This window comes from Zonotrichia albicollis, chromosome 15 (genome assembly GCF_047830755.1).
Source record: "Zonotrichia albicollis isolate bZonAlb1 chromosome 15, bZonAlb1.hap1, whole genome shotgun sequence".
In the NCBI taxonomy this organism is placed as follows: domain Eukaryota; kingdom Metazoa; phylum Chordata; class Aves; order Passeriformes; family Passerellidae; genus Zonotrichia; species Zonotrichia albicollis.
In genome coordinates this window covers 9,367,419-9,385,702 of record NC_133833.1, presented here as the reverse complement: position 1 = coordinate 9,385,702, position 18,284 = coordinate 9,367,419, and the positions used below count along the sequence as shown (strand labels likewise).

The window sequence follows — 18,284 nt, the reverse complement described above, 5'->3', positions numbered from 1 at the left end:
TCCTTGTTTGTTTCTGGCTGCACAGAAAACAGCACCATTTGGGGAAAGCTGGACAGCCTAGATACTCCTTGATGGGTCTCAGTGAAGAAGTCAGGTCAAGATGGGGATCTGGCTGCAACCCAGCAACAAGTCCTGAAAAGTTTTTGTGTACTATGAAACTCTTTGTAAAGGGATTTTGTCCCTTAGTGCTATTTCTATAGCTTTTTTTGGCAGCTTAGTGCAGACTTGTCTTGGAAACATAAACTATTACATGAGGATGTCAAGACTTTGCATTGTGCTTCTGACTTTAAAAATAAAATTGAAGTTGGAACATTTATATTTTTGCATAAAATGCCATAGAAAATATCAAGTAGGTCAGTTTTGATATCACCTCACTTCCACTGTTTTCTCCTCAAGCAGAGAAAACAGTGCATAAGAGAGCAATCCAAATACTCTGATTTCTGCCTGGGATAGAGTCATGCCCTAAGGTGAAAAATCAAATTAATAAATCAATTTGTATTTGTTCTGTATTTTTCCTACAGTTTATACTGATGTTATATCAGTGTTTGTGTGGATGCAGTTAGAAGGTTTGATAAGAATTCATCATTTTTAAAGTTATCAAGTGTAATTGCCAATAGGGTTTGTAAATCAATTCTTGGAAAGCCATCTGATAGACTGCAGGGTAGTTTTTGAAGGTTACTCATAACTGTAAGCATTTTCATCTTGGTGAGCTTTTTCTTTAAACAGCCTTGATTTTAGAGAATTATTAACTGCAAATATCTATGAGCAGCATTGTAGGGACAGTAGGGTATAACTGGATTTCCTAACTGAATGATAAATTACAGGTTGAAATTAATGGTTGGAGAATAATATGGTGTGTAGCTTTTATGTACAAAGAAGAGGCAGTGAGGATGAGATCACTAGCACTATAGTAATTCTATGGACCTGTGCAATATTCAGTGAATTAACAGCTGTGTGTGACCCAGAGCCTAAGGTTTTCTAGAATGTTTAATGCAGTGTTTCTCCTAACTAAGAATTTCAATGTATTCTGCATTTAGCTTAATTTATTGTCAGAAATGTGTGAGTTACTTTAACTTGGAAATGTGAACTTGCTCACCTTTCAGAATGTAACCATTACATTCTAATAACCAGCTATCTTTTTTTTAATGTGTAACTGTGTGTGTGGAATGTCTCCAGTATCTGAGCTGTGTTTTTAGGGGATGAGAGCCACAGTGTGACTGGCTGAACCGAGTGACACAACACTGGAAAGTGTTGTGGTAGTTGTGAAGGAGTCACAGCTGGCTGTGGCCTGCAGCATCTCATGTGTTCTGCTCAGAAGGATTTCACTTGAAAATTGATAGTCTCTCTTCAGCATGTCCATTTTGTGGCAATGATATGAACAATCTGTAGTAGTGCCTTTCTTGATGGAGCTCTTATTGCAGTGGAAATCCCATGGGATTCTGTCAGCCTGTTCCTCTGTAAAGCAGAAATTTGATGTGTTGTTTACTCTTTGGAGAGTTATTAACCTTTTTTTTTTTTTTCATTTTTTTTCTTCAAATGAGTAAAACTTACTTCATGTATACCAACCAACATATGCATAAAGAGCATCATCAACCTGTCAAGTATTTTTTTTCCTGACTGATGAATTATTTTATGATAAACTTACCCTTCCTTCTGTGTTGGTGACCAGCTGGCCACTCACATGAGCCCTATGTGTACTGATAGTTCTCATACTAAAATTAACTGCAGAAACTTTCATGGATTGACTCAGTCACTTGAGAAGCAGCATGGTGACCTATGCTGGCACTTGGCTGGCAGTGTCACTGTGGTAAGCTGACGTGTGCCTGCTGTCAGCCATGGTGTGAAATGGAGCTCTTACGTAATGGATCTTCCACTTTTGCTCTGCTGCTGTGTGCTGCTGCCTGTGCTGTGGGATTCTGCTCCTCTGTGGGCTGCTTGCCTTTGGGGGTTTCTGAGGACTGGATGGGATCCTGTCTGAGTTTCAGTCTTGATGGTACTGGAATGCTTAGTGGTTTCAAGGTTCTGTAAAACAAAACAAAGATGTAACTGTCAATAGCAAAATACTGCTCAATTCATGTTCCTTGCAGTAGTACTTCTGTCACACCTAATGGTTTAAATTAAAAATGGCTTGGAGACTAATAAAATCCTAAGGAAAGACATTCACAAGAACATCTTTTATTTTCAGATGTGATATACAGCACTGACTTTCTAAAGAGTGTAGTTTTTTTTCATTCCAGGCCCTGTTCAGAATCAGCTGATGCATTCCCCAGAAGGCCAGGGATACAGCCCTGCAGTTCCAGGATCCTACTCCCATCAGCTGCCAGCAAAGGTTCCTCCACATCAGTCTTCTGGACAGTACAGCTACAGTGGCTCTCAGAATGTTTCTCAATTAAACAACTTCCAAGGACCTGGCCAGACTCTCAATAGACCACCAGTGGCAGCTTTCTCTGGGTCACCAGTACAACAGCCAGGTCCTGTTCCACAAGTGCTGCCACCTGCATTACAGAACTCAGCTGCTGTATCATGTGCTGGGAGCTTTCCTCCTGGAGCCAGCCCAGCGGTGCTTTCAAACTGGCAGTTCAGCCAGAGCCCTGGGAGCCAGCTCCCTGGGGCTCAAACAAGCCATTTGGCTCCTGTGCCTGGGGCAGGGGCTCAGCCTCCATCATCATTGCCAGGGAGTACAAACCCTGCAGGGAGTTATCAATATGCTGCTTCTCCAGGGGCTCCTCCACTGCAGAACAGCTACATGAAGCCAGGTAATCAGAACTTTGTGATATTTTACCAATGAATGTTTGTCAATGAACTTTTAACATAATGAGTATACAACTGACTCTGCAGTAACATTTTGCTTGTGGAAGATTGTTAAAGCAGATACACTCATCAGAAATACCTGGGTGCTTTCTTTGGGTTAGGAATGAAAGTGCTGTGCCCAGGGTGGGTGGTAACTCCTGAATGATGTCCCATTGTTTTGGGATGCTGTGTGTGGGTGATGCTGTTTGTGTGATCTACACCATTTCCTGGGGTAGCCCATGAAGCATTAGTATGTTCCAGTCCAGCACTTCACCATTGAAAACGAGCTCTGTTCAGTGAGCCTGGTCAGTAACCACTTAATTCAGGTAATTTTCTGAAGAGCCTGTCAGGTTGATGCAAATAACTGGAGCACAGCCTGGAAACTGAAAAGCATTCTGTGCTGTTGAAATAGAGGTCAGTTCAGTGGAAAGCTTCCTTCCCCCAAACTTGTAATTTTCACATTTAATGATAATTGTCAATCTTCAGAAAGTCCTCTAAAAGTAGGAGACTTTGCTCCTACTGCTTTACTGCTGGTATATGCAATGGTAGAAGCTTTTCTAATACAAAATAGCTCTATTGTGCAACTTGTGATTGTTATGGAAACACAATTAATACTCAAGTTTCTCTTTGCCAAACTGTTGTATGTTGGTTTTTTCTCACTAAGCATGCAAACAGGACTTATGTACAGAAATATTTTCATGTAAAAGCAAATAATTTTTCTTGTTAAGCACTTTTAGCTTCATTAGAGATTTTTATTGATAGTAGTTTTTTTTGTTATATGCCTGCGTAATTTTCTTATGCTGTTCAAAATGTCTTAAGCTTGCAGAATTTATTAAACTGTTTCTGGCACTTAATTGGAGTAAGCAGTTAGTAGTTTGAAATTAGTGAGGAAAATGCAGAGAAATTTTGGAAAGTGGCATATGAAATGAGAGGAAGTGTGTGGAATAAGTAATTTTTATATGCATTCAATCCTCCTGAGCCATTTCCCTGGTATGTTTTTTTTTTTTTGTATAGCAATGATCACTTTAATTAAACTTTTTTGGTGATCATTCCAGACTTAGTTATAGAGTTGGGATATTTTTTTGTACATCTTGAAGTTCTTACCAACAATAGCAACAAAAAGCTGAAGGAGATCAGTAATTGCAGGAACCTGGAATGAGAAATGAAGTTGAGACCTTCTACCCACGTTAGGATTTATGTATCTCATGCCATTCATCCTCTGAGTAACAAGAATATTTAAAATTCATTCTGTGCATTTTTGTAACAAAACTTTTGTGATTTTTTTCCAGCTGAGTTAAACTCCTCCTAAAAGTTAATCTCTTTATAGGATCTGCACCTCCACCAGTGACTCAGCCTTTAACTCCCCTCCACCCTCCAAGGCCACCTTTAGGACCTCCACCTGTTGGTGGTCCCCCTAGGCCACCAGCAGCAGTAGCAGGAGCACCTGGTGCACAGTCCATGCTACAGTCAGCTGTAAACCAAGAAGGTAAGAAACAATTTGCTCTTTATGTTGAATTCAAACACTGCAACTTGCTGTAATATGCAACTTTTAAAGGCAAGCACGTTGTTCTATGAGAAACTCAAATTGTAAAATTGATACTGATACAGCTAATAATTTAATCTGAAAAGAGTCGGTAAGGACCTAGACAGAAGAAAAATTCTTGTAAGCAGACATTATAAAATTTAAGAAATTAACAGTTGAAAATAGATTTCCAAGTGCTGTTTTACATGGGCATGTCTGCTGTAGTTGGCATTGCTTTTTTGCTTTTGTGTGTTGTAAAGTGATAGAGATCTCATTTCTCTGTGTCCCTACTGCTGTCAGGGCAGAAGTCCATGTATGACTCCCTGTGTACAAGGAGAGAGAAAATGTGGACCTTGCAATTCCTTGCTGTCAGTGTGGCTGTACCTTATTCTTCTCTGTGTAAAATCACTGAAATACACATCTTGCATTTGTTAGCTTGCTGAAGGAAGCTCCTAGAGGCTGTGAAGTGGCAGCTGTTGAGGACAGACACCTGACTTAGTGTCTCCTGTGGGCCCTGCACAAATCTGCCATTGTTCAGGAACTCCCAGGGCTCTGTATCAGACAGACTCCAGTTGTTTGGCATTTAGTGCCCATGCTGGATGGGGCCATGTGTGAGCTGGCAGCTTTATTTTTACAAACACAGTTCTGTCAAAGCTGTTGGTTCCTTGCATGTTCAGATTGACAGTTTCTTGTGTGTGGTAGCTCTGTGAGCACAAGAATAGTATATTCAGATTTAACTTTGTTTGGAATGTATTAAATGCATTAGAAACAGCTTTTGCTTAGAAAATATTTTCTTCATCGTGAAAAGAAACATTTCCAGAGCCCTGGTGAGATAAAAATGTTTAGTTTATGAAGCAGTTTGATTGCTGCTAGGAAGATTCAGTGTGTAATGTAAGTTCCTTTTTTTGGGTCATCTTTGGAGATTTTTATAAAAAATGGTAATAAAAATAGAGTACCTACTTGTCCTTAGCAATATATAGTTGTGTTAGTATATTTAGACATAGTTGGCTTACCAAAAACTGTCCTTTGGGAGCACTCTCTGAGTTTCAAGGTTTTTCCTATCTTTGATAGAAATTCTATCTTGGCTGGTGTGTGACTGTGTCAGAGCTGTTGCTGTTTGCTGAGCAGTAGTGAACTAAATGTGTAAGTGTAGGGAATTTGGTGTTTCTGTGAATTATTAGGGGAAAAAAATCTTCAGGGTTAAGCTGAAGGTTACTAAGGAACCCTAAGCTACAGGTTACTTGGAAAACTACAGCTATCCTGGAGAGACTTCCTCTGCTGAGGAGGGAGCATCCCCTGACCTTTTGCTGCATGTTGGCTTGGAAGCTATGGCAAATCCCTAATTGGAAGGAGTCATAAAAGATTTTTCAACCAGAAGTGTAAGGACTTTCATTTTCCTTAAAAAAAAAAAAAGATTGTGATGTTTTATGAATGTCCTTTGTTGAGGTCACATCTGCAAGGGATGTGTGTATGAGAAAGAGGACAAAGTATATTTAATTCATTTTCATCCTGGGTCAAAACTAAAGTAGATTCAAACTATGCTTATCTTAATATTCATCCAGCAAGTAGGATATTTTTTGCAGTTACCTCATTAAAACTTCTTCAGAACTTGTGCAAATTTTTCCTGTGGTTGTTTTTCTCTAAAGGTGATGCCAGATCTGCTGCCAGTGATGGGTCTGTAGTGCAAAACAGCTATGATGCAATTGAAGGTGGTGGCCTCATGGGTAAGGCTTTGGGGTAAAACTGGTTGTTACTATTATGGAACTTTTAAGAGTCTGGGAAAGATAGAAGTTTAATCATTTGTCTACAAACATATGTACTTGGTTCAATGCCTGTCTTGAAGCTAAATGTGAAATTTGAAGCATTGACAATTAGCATGTGTTAGCCTGTGATATGTAAAGTAGGTGAAGAGCCCTTTGCAAAGTTGACAGCAGCTGCATTTTTCAGACTTAGAAACTAAACAGGCAGCTCTCCTGTTGTACTAATGCCTCAAGTAAAATACAGTTCTTCAGCAATTAAGTGTCTGTCTACTCTGCTTCCAGCAACTCCACACCATTCTCCTGCAGCCCCAAATCTGAAGATGAATAGAAGTGTTGGGTATTCTTACCCTGCCTTACCTCCAGGCTACCAACATGCTTCTCCACCTGGAGCCCCAGGAATGAATGCAGCTGCTTTGCAATATCCAGATGGATCAAAACATTTCCAGCAGGTAAAGGTTGTCTGGTTTCTGTCTCAGCACTACCTCTGGTGGGGTGTGTGGGTAAAGAAAAGTGATGGTTGGTAGGTGCTGTGTGTCCCTAGGATGCTGTTTCTTTTGTTCCCTGTTTGGGCACCAATTGTTCAAGAGGACAGACATAGCCAGAATTAATGCTTTTGCCTGTGCCTTGGTACCACTGTGGAAAAGCTGTGTGCCAGCTCTTTGTGAAGTGTTCCACCCTCAGATCTGTTCAGGATGTTTCTTTTGAAACTTTCAGCTGCTTTTGGCATGTTTCTCTTCAGTGGCTTTGTTATTGTTAGCTGAAGTGTTTGGTTTTTCTTTTCCTGAACTTTCCAAGTTCAACTTTCCAAGTGAACTGACCAACACTTTCACCAGCTGAGCCTCTGTATTTCAACAGTTTTATAGGCAATTTATGCCTTTTTCCTCTGTTATGTTACATACATAAGTGATGTTCATGTGACAACCAGCATTTCTAAATACATTGAGACAATGGCAGTTAGTACATGGGCAAAACAAACTGGAAGGGATATAGATGTGGTTTTAAACAGATTATGGATTTCATCCAAGTACTTGGTGCTAATCTGTGAAATTTGATTTGTCTCTAGCCTGTCCTGGGCACTAATCACTTAACTGCATCAATGGCTGGCCTGAGTCTACAGCAGGAAGGGTTAAGACCTGTGAATCTTCTTCAAGAAAGAAATATTCTTCCTACCACCCTTTTGAAGGCTCCTGTCCCCAACTTGCATGAAGACATCCAGAAGCTCAACTGCAATCCTGAGTAAGATTATGCATTTGCTATAATACATCAAAATAGATAGAAATTTAAATTCCTGCTTATAAACATAATTTCACAAAATATTTTCTTAATTTTATGAGTAGAAAATATTGAGAATAGGCTTCACTGTTACAATAAAGGCAATAAGTGGGTTTAACTTTGAAGGGGGAAAAATCATCTTTGTAGAAAGTATGAGGAAAAATTAGTTAACAAGGCAGCTGTAGATAGGTACAATATAAAAGTTTTATGCCTGGCAGTGAGTATGAATGAGAAGATATAAAATTACAGTTAATTCAGTCAGGTGAGGTACACCAAAAGGATTGTGCCTGAAGAAACATGGGTGACCTCTGTATTGAAAAGTAACCATTTAAAACAATGGAGTAAATGAAATTTCAAACAAGAGACTGGCAGTTGGTTAACCAGTTATTCTCTCTGATGAGAGCAACCAAACTGTGAATGGCCAGGGACTTCTGCTTTGCAAATGTTTTTATGGTAGATAAAGGAAATAACAGCGCCTTTGTGACGTTGTTCATGCAAACAAGCTGGACTTGATTTGCAAATCTGCCACATAGATCTGCACCTTGTAGAAGCTGCTGAGTGCTCAACACTCAGAAAATGATTGTGGGATTGTTTATAGTTACTATGTTTTAAAAACCACCTTTTAAACATTGCTGGTTCTGATTTATTCCAAAATAACATTTAGTATATAAAGATTTGGTGCAACTTTGAATATTGTTAGGCTTAGCTTTGACTTGGGTGACTAAAATGACACTGAGTTCTGTGTAAAGATCATTTGTATGAAACAAGAACTCAAAGTATGTACTGTGGGTCAAGCTCAGAAACAAAATAATTTGACAGAGATAGAGATCTTTCATCTGGAAACAGAAATTCACCATTAGCAGCTCTAGAAAAATATACTGTACTACTGAAATCATAATTTATTTGAAAGCCTCTGAAAATAACCCTTTGTCATCCATGTAGGTTGTTCCGCTGTACCCTGACTAACATTCCTCAAACTCAGGCCTTATTGAATAAAGCCAAACTTCCTTTGGGGCTCCTGCTTCATCCTTTCAAAGACTTATCGGTATGAGAAATGTTCAAAACTTTACTGCTGAAATATCAACTATGCCTTTACCAGAGTCCAGACAATGGACAATGAATTATAAAACAAGGACAGGTATCTTGGCCTTGAAGAATTACCATAGTAACTGACATTTCCTTATTCCATACAGATTGCTATTATTTTTCCCTACCGTATTTAAGCCTTCAGGTCTCACTTCTTAATAAAAAAGAAAGCCTCCCAAACCTCAGAAAACCAAAAGCTTAAAGGCAGCACAGAATTTGGACTGTGATAGAAGACAACTTAATTCCAGGTTGTCATGTATCAGTTGTAGTTATTAATTTCAGACCTAGTGCTAATTCTAAACTCAAGGCTTGACAAAGTTGAAGGGATTTGGATGTCATTAAATAACCAGAAGACTTTGAATTTAGCAGTGTCTTTCTTAAACATTGGGTTTTTTCTCACTTTAATTGATTTTTCAAAGATGCTTTTGATCTGTATTGGGTGAGGACTTGATCTTAAACCATCAGTGTAAAATTCAAGAATTTGAGGCTTGGAAAGGGAATCCACACAGTCAAATATGTTAGAGCTCAGTTCCTACCTGTTTAATTAAGGAATTGCAGTGGTGCTGTGAGGATGCAGAAATACTCCTTCTTTCAACAAGGATTCTTTGCCTCACTAGGCAGCTCAGTGTGGGTGGTGTTGTTACCACAGATGAGCAGCTGCAGGGTGAGGATGCTGTAAAACAGGAAACTTTTCTTTTCCAGCAATTGCCAGTGGTCACTTCCAGTATTATTGTGAGATGTCGTTCCTGCCGGACGTACATCAACCCCTTTGTCAGCTTCCTGGACCAGAGGAGGTGGAAATGCAATTTGTGCTATAGAGTCAATGATGGTAAGTTTTAGATGTGCTTGAAAGGGCTGCAATTAACCTTTCCCAATTAACCTTGCAGCACCTTAAGTGGTGCAATTAACCTTGGCCTTTGAGACTGGCCACAGCAGTAGGGGGATTGTTGTCAGTCTTGCTGGGAGTCATGAGAAATGTTTCCCAGTGCCAGTGGTGTCCCTAAAGAACCATGATGAGCCTAAGTAGTCCCTCACAGTACCTTGCACAAGTGTAAAAACTCCACTGCCTGGTGTAGTTCTCCATTGTTGCCCAACAGCCACAAAAGAGTTGATATATTTGTTTTAAAATACAGCATAGCCAATACTAGTGTGAAATACTAATATATAAACTTATCTGCATAGTTCCTGAAGAATTCCTATATAATCCTGTGACAAGAGTTTATGGAGAACCTCATAAAAGACCTGAAGTCCAGAATGCTACTATTGAGTTTATGGCTCCATCTGAATACATGGTAAGGCTTTATTTACTTTTACGTCTTCTCTCCATTTGTTTTATTTTCAGAGGGATGTCAGAGAAAGCTTTGTTTGAGAGGATGCTTTCCAGTTCAGAAGCTGTTGCCTTAAGGAGTGTATCTGAGAACTCATGGGGAAGATCTCAGAGAGTTCACTTTTAAACATTTATGATGTCAAAGTTACTCTGTATTTGGAATATGTAGGCATTCTGTGTCTGGAATATGTCAGTGTTCTGTATTTGCAATATGTAGTATCTTTGGAAGAAAACTAGAATTTTGGTATTACCAAATAAGAGGCAAATGCATCCAGAAATTTTAGCTATCATCTGTGTGCTGTTTTAGCAGTTTAAACTTGGAATAAAATGAATAAGCCCAATGTAATAAATGCTGTTTGAGAATTAAAGGTGATCTTTTCTTTGCTCAGCTGCGCCCACCCCAGCCCCCCGTGTACCTCTTTGTGTTTGATGTGTCCCACAATGCAGTCGAGACAGGATACTTGAACACAGTCTGCCAGACCCTCTTAGACAATCTGGACTCGTAAGTACTTCTGTTTAAAATCTCTAATTTTCATTCATCTTAAGAAACTTGTGGTAGACACCAACATGCCAGTTCTTTCTGTGTGGAAGACAATTTTCTAGTGTGGGCAAACAATGGCCAGTGTTGTGTTAAAATGTGCCCCAAAGCTGTAGTCTTTTTCCCATCACAGCTACACCAGTATAAAAGATAATTTTGAGGCTTGATTTTCAGTCTGACTCTTTCCTATGTGCTTCATAAATCCCCAAAAGAATGTAAGCATCATGTTTATCTTTTGAATTGTATTTTTTAAAAGCTCAAATTTAGATAAGTATTTGCTGAAAAGAGTCGTACATCTAATAATCTTCTCATAAAATGCATGCTGTTTGAATTTACATAAACACTAATTGGGATTTTGCAGTTTATTTATTCTTTTTCTTCCACTTCTGATTGCCCTCTGAAAAGGTTTTCACCTGCCTGCTAGGTGACTCTACCATGAGCTCCTTTTTTGTTGTGGTTTGTGTTCTTTCCAGAATGACTTAGTGAAGCTCTTGCTGTCTAGCTGTTAAACTAACTGCTTGGTAACAACCACTGAGAGATGCAGTGGATGTTAAAAAAAAAAAGAAAAGCCTGCAGAAATGAAATTTCATCTTGTTGAACACCATATGTCTCATTTTCAGGCTTCCTGGGAACACTAGAACAAAAATAGGCTTCATAACATTTGACAGCACAATCCATTTCTACAGTCTTCAGGAAGGTCTCTCTCAGCCTCAGATGCTTATAGTTTCAGATATTGAAGGTATGCAAAAATAGTTTTTGTGATCAGTACCTATTAGTGACTTCTGGTTATGACAGCCTTTAAAAATAAATATCTGGTGGGAGTTTCTGGATCACACCATTAGTCTCTCTAGTAATGCCTTTGGAAGTACCATATGTGTGAGTTTGTTTATGAAGACATCTCCCTCATGTCTGAGCAATGCTGTGGCTGCTCATGACTTCAAACATGAAGACAGCTTTCCTACCTTCTAGTTTAATTTGTACAAATCTCTAGATTCCTCTTGAAATCTCAAACACTGATGCTAGATACCTTTCTCTATAGATTTTCTTGTGGCTAGTGCTTAGTGCTTCTGCCTTTAGTTTCAAATCACCTTTCACTGGATATTATTGGGCAGGGTAGAATGAACATTGGAAATATTTGCTATGTGATTTTATTTAACAGTTTTGATTATCCTTCAGCCCTGTTGATTGCTGCTCCAGTATGGGATTGTAGCCACAGGAATGCTTATGAGAAAAAATCCACAAAATTATGTTTACATGTGCTAATACACTGAAACTGTGTATTTTTTTCCTATAAGCATGATGGTTGGCAAATAAAGTCAGGGAAAGCTTGGTGTGTTTTTAAAAGATAACTCTCTTTTTTTCCCTTTCAGATGTATTTATACCAATGCCAGAAAACTTATTAGTAAATTTGAATGAAAATAAAGAGGTAAGAAGCAAGGACTTTCTTACATAACTAGTGACATTTACATAACTGGGGATATGTTTGGCAATTTTTTGATTAATTAATGCTCATTAACACCAGCTGTTCAAATGCCAGGTTTGAGGCAAAAAAAAGAGGTCTTTTATCACTGTAAGTGCTTTCAAACCTGGAACAAGACAGTGCTTCAATTTTTCCAGAACTTTCTCTATACTATTTTAATATTAGAAGTGTTAATACTTGGTTGTGTTTAAGTATTTGTACAAGATATATATATATATATATATCGACCCAACAGCCAATATTTGGCTATAAAATAGAAAACCTTGAAGACTCATAGGCCTAATACAGTTTTCTCACTTGCAGCTAATTCAAGATCTGCTGAAGACATTGCCACAGATGTTTACCAAGTCCCTGGAAACTCAGAGTGCTCTGGGGCCTGCATTACAGGCTGCCTTTAAGCTGATGTCCCCCACTGGAGGTAGAATCACTGTCTTCCAGACACAGCTCCCATCTCTGGGAATGGGAGCACTGAAGTCACGAGAGGAGCCAAACCAAAGAGCAACAGCAAAGGTTAGGAAAGCAGAAAGCTTGGGAGTATTAACAACTCTGTTCTGTGCATTTAGGTGGTTCTGGGATTTCCTCTTCTGGGTTAATTTTGTGCTTGTCTTGCTCCTTTTAAAGTAGCAGAAAAAACCAAAAGAAAACCCAAGCAATATTAACGCAAATTACCTGATTTTTTAAAATAAAATATTTTTAATCAATGATGGAGAATTGATTGTGTCCCTGAAAGCAGGCAATAAATGTATTAATCAATTTGAATTTCCTTTGTATTTTGTAATACTCCACTGTGTGAACAGGATATACATCTGACACCATCGACTGATTTCTACAAGAAGTTGGCCTTGGACTGCTCAGGACAACAGGTTGCAGTGGATTTATTTCTTCTTAGTGGGCAATATTCTGACTTGGCTTCTCTAGGTAAGTCATATAAAGCTCTTTTGGGACGTGTAACTCTTGTATTTTGAGCAAATGCATAGAATCTACATTAATATTTAGTAGATGTACCTGATTTGAATTAATCTAGTGTGTCAAGATACAAACTTGTCCTTGCTGCGCAGTGACAGTGAATAGAATGTCATCTTTAAGTCCTGATTTAAACTACTTATTTTCTTGTGCTCCCTTAGTGACTCAGGACCCTTGTGCTACTGATACAAGTAGTGGAAATAGTTTCTTCCTTTTTTATGCCTTTTTAACCATCAGTGTCATTGCCTTTAGAACAAGTTTTATTAGCATTTTAATTAATTTTTTCTATTTAACCAAACTTTCAAATGACAGCAATTTCAGGTCAATGGAAAATTATTTCACACCTGAAATTTATCACATATTAGAATATATAGTTGTAGCTACATCTGTCTCTGTAGGCAGGTCTGTAACTGTGCATTTGAGTGATTTGCAGGTGTGAACAATTTAATACTTTAAAGACTGCAGCAGCAGCTGTTTCCACTCTCCAATGTATACTGGTTTTGTTTCAGGTTGTATATCGAGGTATTCTGCAGGTAGTGTCTACTACTACCAATCTTATCATCATAAACACAACCCTGTCCAGGTGGAGAAATTGCAAAAGGAACTGAAGCGATATTTAACTAGGAAAATTGGGTTTGAGGCTGTCATGAGGATAAGATGCACCAAAGGTCTGAATTCACTTTCTTAGATTTTTGTGGGGTGGAGAAGAGGGAAGTGGGGGTTTGCTGCTCTTTGGGAATGTTTTCTTTGGTATTCTAGCTATTTTGTAACCTCAAATGATTGAAAGGCAAAGATTAGAAAAGTAAAATTCAGTACCAGAGATAAGACAATTTTTTTTAATACTGTATTTGCAGTGTCTTTTCTGGCATCCAAGTTCCAGTTTATAATGGTCAAAACTGGAAATTTTCCTGAACGATTTCAACAAGGGACTGTTTTTATAATCTAGATACTTTCTACTACTCTGCAGTGATTTCCCTTGCTAATTCCCACTTTCTGCTAGGCTTTGTGGATTCTTTGGATGAGTTGTTAGTTTGTAGCATTTACCTTTTCTGAAGATAATATATTTCATTGAGAGGGAGCATTCCAGTACAGTCATTGATGTAGAGCTCTGTATGTGGTGCCTGTACTTCACAGCTATAAAATCCTGACTGATTCATTATTATCTTGTAGGTCTTTCCATTCATACTTTCCATGGGAACTTCTTTGTGCGATCTACAGACTTGTTGTCATTGCCCAATGTAAACCCAGATGCAGGATACGCTGTGCAGATGTCAGTGGAAGAGAGTCTTACTGACATGCAAGTGGTTTCTTTTCAGTCAGCTCTCCTGTACACCTCCAGCAAAGGTAAGGTTAGATTGAGCCAACAGTGGCATTTGTAGTGTTGCTTCATAAAACAAGTGTGGGGGTTACAGTTGTCTTTCCTTGCAGGTGAAAGGCGAATTCGTGTGCACACGATGTGCTTGCCTGTTGTCACAACCCTGAGTGAAGTGTACCTGGGGGCAGATGTGCAGGCCATCACAGGGCTCTTAGCCAATATGGGTGAGTGTGCTAAGAGCTTGTTTGGATATGTGTGGATTGTATCCTTAAAGGTCTGAGCAATAATCCTCTGGATTAGAAGAAAAGATTCTCCTTCATCCTAAGAGAGTTTTGGTTTTAATGCTTGGCTTAGGTGAAGGATCAGTAGAGCTGTGTGTAATCGCCTGGGCTTAGGCTTAGTCTGGTGCATCATCGTGGCCCCTCAGCTTTTTTCTGAAGCACTTCCCCTAGAATGCAGTAAAAGCTTAAGCTGTACTGACATATATGATAAAGTGAGAGGAGTTAATGTATGTGATTGCATCCTGCCAAGGGAGGAGCCCTCTGATCTGAGCCTTGCCCTGTTTCAGCTGTGGACCGCTCCGTCTCCGCCACGCTGAGCGACGCGCGCGATGCCCTGGTCAATGCCGTGATTGATTCCCTGGCCGCTTATCGCTCCTCTGTGCTGAGCATCCAGCAGCCCGGCCTCACAGCCCCCTTCTCTCTGCGCCTCTTCCCTCTCTACATACTGGCACTCTTGAAACAGGTAAGAGGCCAAAGGAAGCCAGGCAAGAGCATGATTGTTTGGCAGGTCAGCCTGAAGTAAAAGGACAATTCAAAGGCACTGACTAGTGAAGAGAATGTGTCAGGGTACTGATAGTGTTTTCTCAGGCATCTCAGTTTTGTGTGTCTCTGGAAATGTACATCCACACAGCAGCTCAGTGTGTATTAGAAGAGAGCTGGGTGCAGAAGAGAAGGAGTTGGCTGACTGTTCTTGCAACAGGTTTAAAGCATTTCACAGTATTTGCTCAGTGTAAGTATTTTTTAATTGAATTTCCCTGAACTGATACTAGAAGTCCTTTAAGTGTTGGACAGACTGGTTTCTTGGTTCAAAAAGAAGTTTTGGATTCATACATCTTGGTTAGGAATTAACCAGCATGTTCATATTGAGCTTTTTCATGTGAAAGGCTTGATAAGCATTTGATCCAGTCAGGTAGGAGGAGAGAGCCCTGCTTGGATTTATAGTTTTTAGTTTTGGTCCCAACAAGCCAGGACTATCTCTTTCTTTTAGTACAGACCTAAGATTCTGTACATTGAAGCCAGCTGTAAACTGCTCAAGTATTTATGCTTTTAAATTTCATCAAGTAGCATTTTTGAGGTGTTAGTATTTCAGGGTGCTTTCATCTCAGCTGTAAGAGAGGACTGATGGTGCCAGGTCGAGGTTACTTCTAAAATCCAGAAACAGGAGAGAGACCTGCATGATTTCTATGTGAAACACTGAAGAGAACTATGGAGAAGTAAAATATAATGAGAAAAGACTTAGGATACGTCTTTAAAACTTAAGTTAGAAATAAACAGTAGGCAATGTGTTTTATCTGCAACTTACCCTGCTTTGCTTTAATGGTTAAACTAAAGGCCTAAATGTTTGCAGAAAGCATTTCAAACTGGGACAAACACACGTTTGGATGAGCGCATCTTTACCATGTGTCAGGTGAAGAACCAGCCCCTTGTTTACCTCATGCTCATGACACATCCCAGTCTGTACAGAGTCGATACTCTCACAGATGAGGTGAGTCTTGCCCTTGCTACATAATCTGATCCCAAAGATCTGTGTGATGTGCAAGTAAATGTGTTAGAAATCTCCCAAGTTTCCCATATTAAAGCTGCACAGCTAAAATGTAATGTTTCATATTCTCCCACTTGTTGCATTTATGCATTTGTTATTTGGAAGTGGATTGATGAATTCTGGAGAGAAGCTGTGCTTTGCTATGGATGGGGAAAGTTTTTTCCTAACTTATTTCACCTTTGCCTTGTGTCATTATCTTGTGCTATAAAATCACATATACATAAAGCCATCATCATGTGGTTTTTGTCCCTTTGTACCTTCCTTTATTTTAAAATACCAAGCAGTTTTGAGAACAGGGAATGTTTATGTAAAACCCTGAACAATTTTAGGAATCACATCTTTGGTACATAGCAAATCAGATATTCCAGTTCCAGAACTAATTAACTAAGATACATTTGATGACATTCACCCTCTTGAAATAAAACATTAAGATTTATTAGTAAATTACTAATTAATAAGGGAAATAATCATTTACGTATAGCATGAGCTGAACTGAGAAAAATGGTCCAGCTGCAGTATTCAGTGTAATAGATCCCCCTCTTATTTAGCATTCTGTTCTTGTTTTTTGCATCAAGATGTGAACCACTGTTTTTCATCCTTCTTTTAGGGAGCTCTTAACATAAATGACAGAACTATACCTCAGCCACCCCTTCTCCAGCTGTCAGTGGAGAAGTTGAGTAGGGATGGTGCTTATCTTATGGATGCTGGCTCTGTAAGTTGTCTGTGGGGGGGGGATTAAAAAAAATTCCAAGTTTACTTGGTGTGTTCTTTCTGAGAACCCAAAATATGCTCGGGGCTGCTGAGGTGTGTTTTGGGTTGGATTCATGTTGTTATTGATGGTGTCTTTCAGGTGATGTTTATGTGGATTGGGAAGAACTGTGGGCAGGGTTTTATCAGCCAAGTCCTTGGAGTTCCAAATTATGGCTCAATACCACAGAATATGGTACGTGCTTGCTCTGCACATCAGGCATACATCCAGTGCTGCCAGAATATCATTTGCATGAGAATGAAAATACACTACTCACATTAGCCCTCTAGTGGTATAGATCCAGACCCAAGGAAAGAAATAATTGCTGTTACCTCTTGGAGTTTGTTCTCATGAAGACACAGTAGGAAGAGGCTGACAGTGATTGAGTTTCTCAGACCTGTGGGAGCAGACTAAGAACACTTGCAAACAGTGAGCACAGTGGGTTAGTGGGAAATCCTTTCGTTTCTGCAACAGAACAGGAATCAATCACAGCTCACTCATCACCATTCTGACAGCTAATTGCTCACAGGAGTTTAGTGCTCTTGACTATTTCAAAGAAGACAAGACTGAAAATATACATCACAAAATGTATCTGTCTGGGTTTTCTTTATACCTAATGAGTTGGGCTAGTTGAAGTGTTCCTTTTACTGTTTTTCTGAAAAGTTTGTATTAATGAAACCCTTTGGCTTTTAGACACATCTCCCAGAACTTGAAACAGCAGAATCCATCAGAACACGAACTTTCATTTCTTGGCTGAGAGAACAGAGACCTTTCTTTCCTATACTATATATAATAAAGTAAGTGGGTTTTAACAGTCTTTTTTGCTTCTTCAGCAACCTGTTAACCATACATACTTGGATATCATATACTGAACTTTCTTAATGGAATTCTTAACAATAGTGTGTGCTGTGCCTGACAGATTTGACGACAGATATGACTTATGAGTTGTCTCCAATTAGAATTTCAAAAGACTACCTAAGGATTCCTCTATGACATTTAGTCTTTTTTAATGTCAGATAAATGAAGTAAATGCTGGTAAGAGCGCTTATTAGGATTAATCACTACTAAAGGCTATTTGAGATCCTATTTTCATATATTCTTAAGCTTTTGAAATGACTGGTCACTTGACCTGTAACTTTACTCATGCACAGTAGCCCATGGCAAATGTTAATTCCACTCAAACACTTATATTTTTTTTTAAGGGATGAGAGTCCATTGAAATCAAGTTTTCTGCAAAATATGATTGAAGACAGAACAGAATCAGCCTTATCATACTATGAATTCCTCCTTCATATACAGCAGCAAGTGAATAAATGAAACACTAGCCTTTGGCTTACTTCTTTAAGGAAAGATTTTGCAGTAAAGAATGATTGTGCTTGTAATATCTTCATTAAATCTGTGGCCTGAGGCAGTTGATGAGAAGTTCTCACTGTGATTTCAACGAACTAAAGCAAATAAAGGACCACATCTGAGAATCAAATGTGCAACTACATAATATTGTACCTTAAAAATCAAACTGTTGGAACTGGTTGAGCACCTTTAATTTGCTGCAAATCGTGTTTTTACTGTAAGTAGTTGCAGCATGAAGTACATTTACAAAGGCAATACTGAAAAGGTGAAATACATTTTGTAAAATAAAGAGTTCTTTGTTGTTCAAAA

The 18,284-nt window shown here is 38.9% G+C and overlaps 1 protein-coding gene across 1 annotated transcript in view; it reads left to right on the top strand.

The window, feature by feature from the left end:
- SEC24A (SEC24 homolog A, COPII coat complex component) overlaps nucleotides 1-18,284 on the top strand; it is a 20,903-nt gene extending 2,619 nt beyond the window's left edge. The window contains exons 2-23 of the mRNA XM_074552491.1: nucleotides 2,238-2,756; nucleotides 4,118-4,276; nucleotides 5,959-6,036; nucleotides 6,355-6,521; nucleotides 7,136-7,308; nucleotides 8,287-8,389; nucleotides 9,133-9,259; nucleotides 9,613-9,722; nucleotides 10,147-10,259; nucleotides 10,916-11,034; nucleotides 11,666-11,721; nucleotides 12,079-12,285; nucleotides 12,573-12,693; nucleotides 13,248-13,406; nucleotides 13,909-14,082; nucleotides 14,167-14,277; nucleotides 14,622-14,797; nucleotides 15,683-15,820; nucleotides 16,485-16,589; nucleotides 16,728-16,820; nucleotides 17,319-17,422; nucleotides 17,828-18,284. Coding sequence (XP_074408592.1) covers nucleotides 2,238-2,756; nucleotides 4,118-4,276; nucleotides 5,959-6,036; nucleotides 6,355-6,521; nucleotides 7,136-7,308; nucleotides 8,287-8,389; nucleotides 9,133-9,259; nucleotides 9,613-9,722; nucleotides 10,147-10,259; nucleotides 10,916-11,034; nucleotides 11,666-11,721; nucleotides 12,079-12,285; nucleotides 12,573-12,693; nucleotides 13,248-13,406; nucleotides 13,909-14,082; nucleotides 14,167-14,277; nucleotides 14,622-14,797; nucleotides 15,683-15,820; nucleotides 16,485-16,589; nucleotides 16,728-16,820; nucleotides 17,319-17,422; nucleotides 17,828-17,942 — 3,227 coding nt within the window. The 3' untranslated portion in view covers nucleotides 17,943-18,284. The remainder of the gene's footprint in view (nucleotides 1-2,237; nucleotides 2,757-4,117; nucleotides 4,277-5,958; nucleotides 6,037-6,354; nucleotides 6,522-7,135; nucleotides 7,309-8,286; nucleotides 8,390-9,132; nucleotides 9,260-9,612; nucleotides 9,723-10,146; nucleotides 10,260-10,915; nucleotides 11,035-11,665; nucleotides 11,722-12,078; nucleotides 12,286-12,572; nucleotides 12,694-13,247; nucleotides 13,407-13,908; nucleotides 14,083-14,166; nucleotides 14,278-14,621; nucleotides 14,798-15,682; nucleotides 15,821-16,484; nucleotides 16,590-16,727; nucleotides 16,821-17,318; nucleotides 17,423-17,827) is intronic.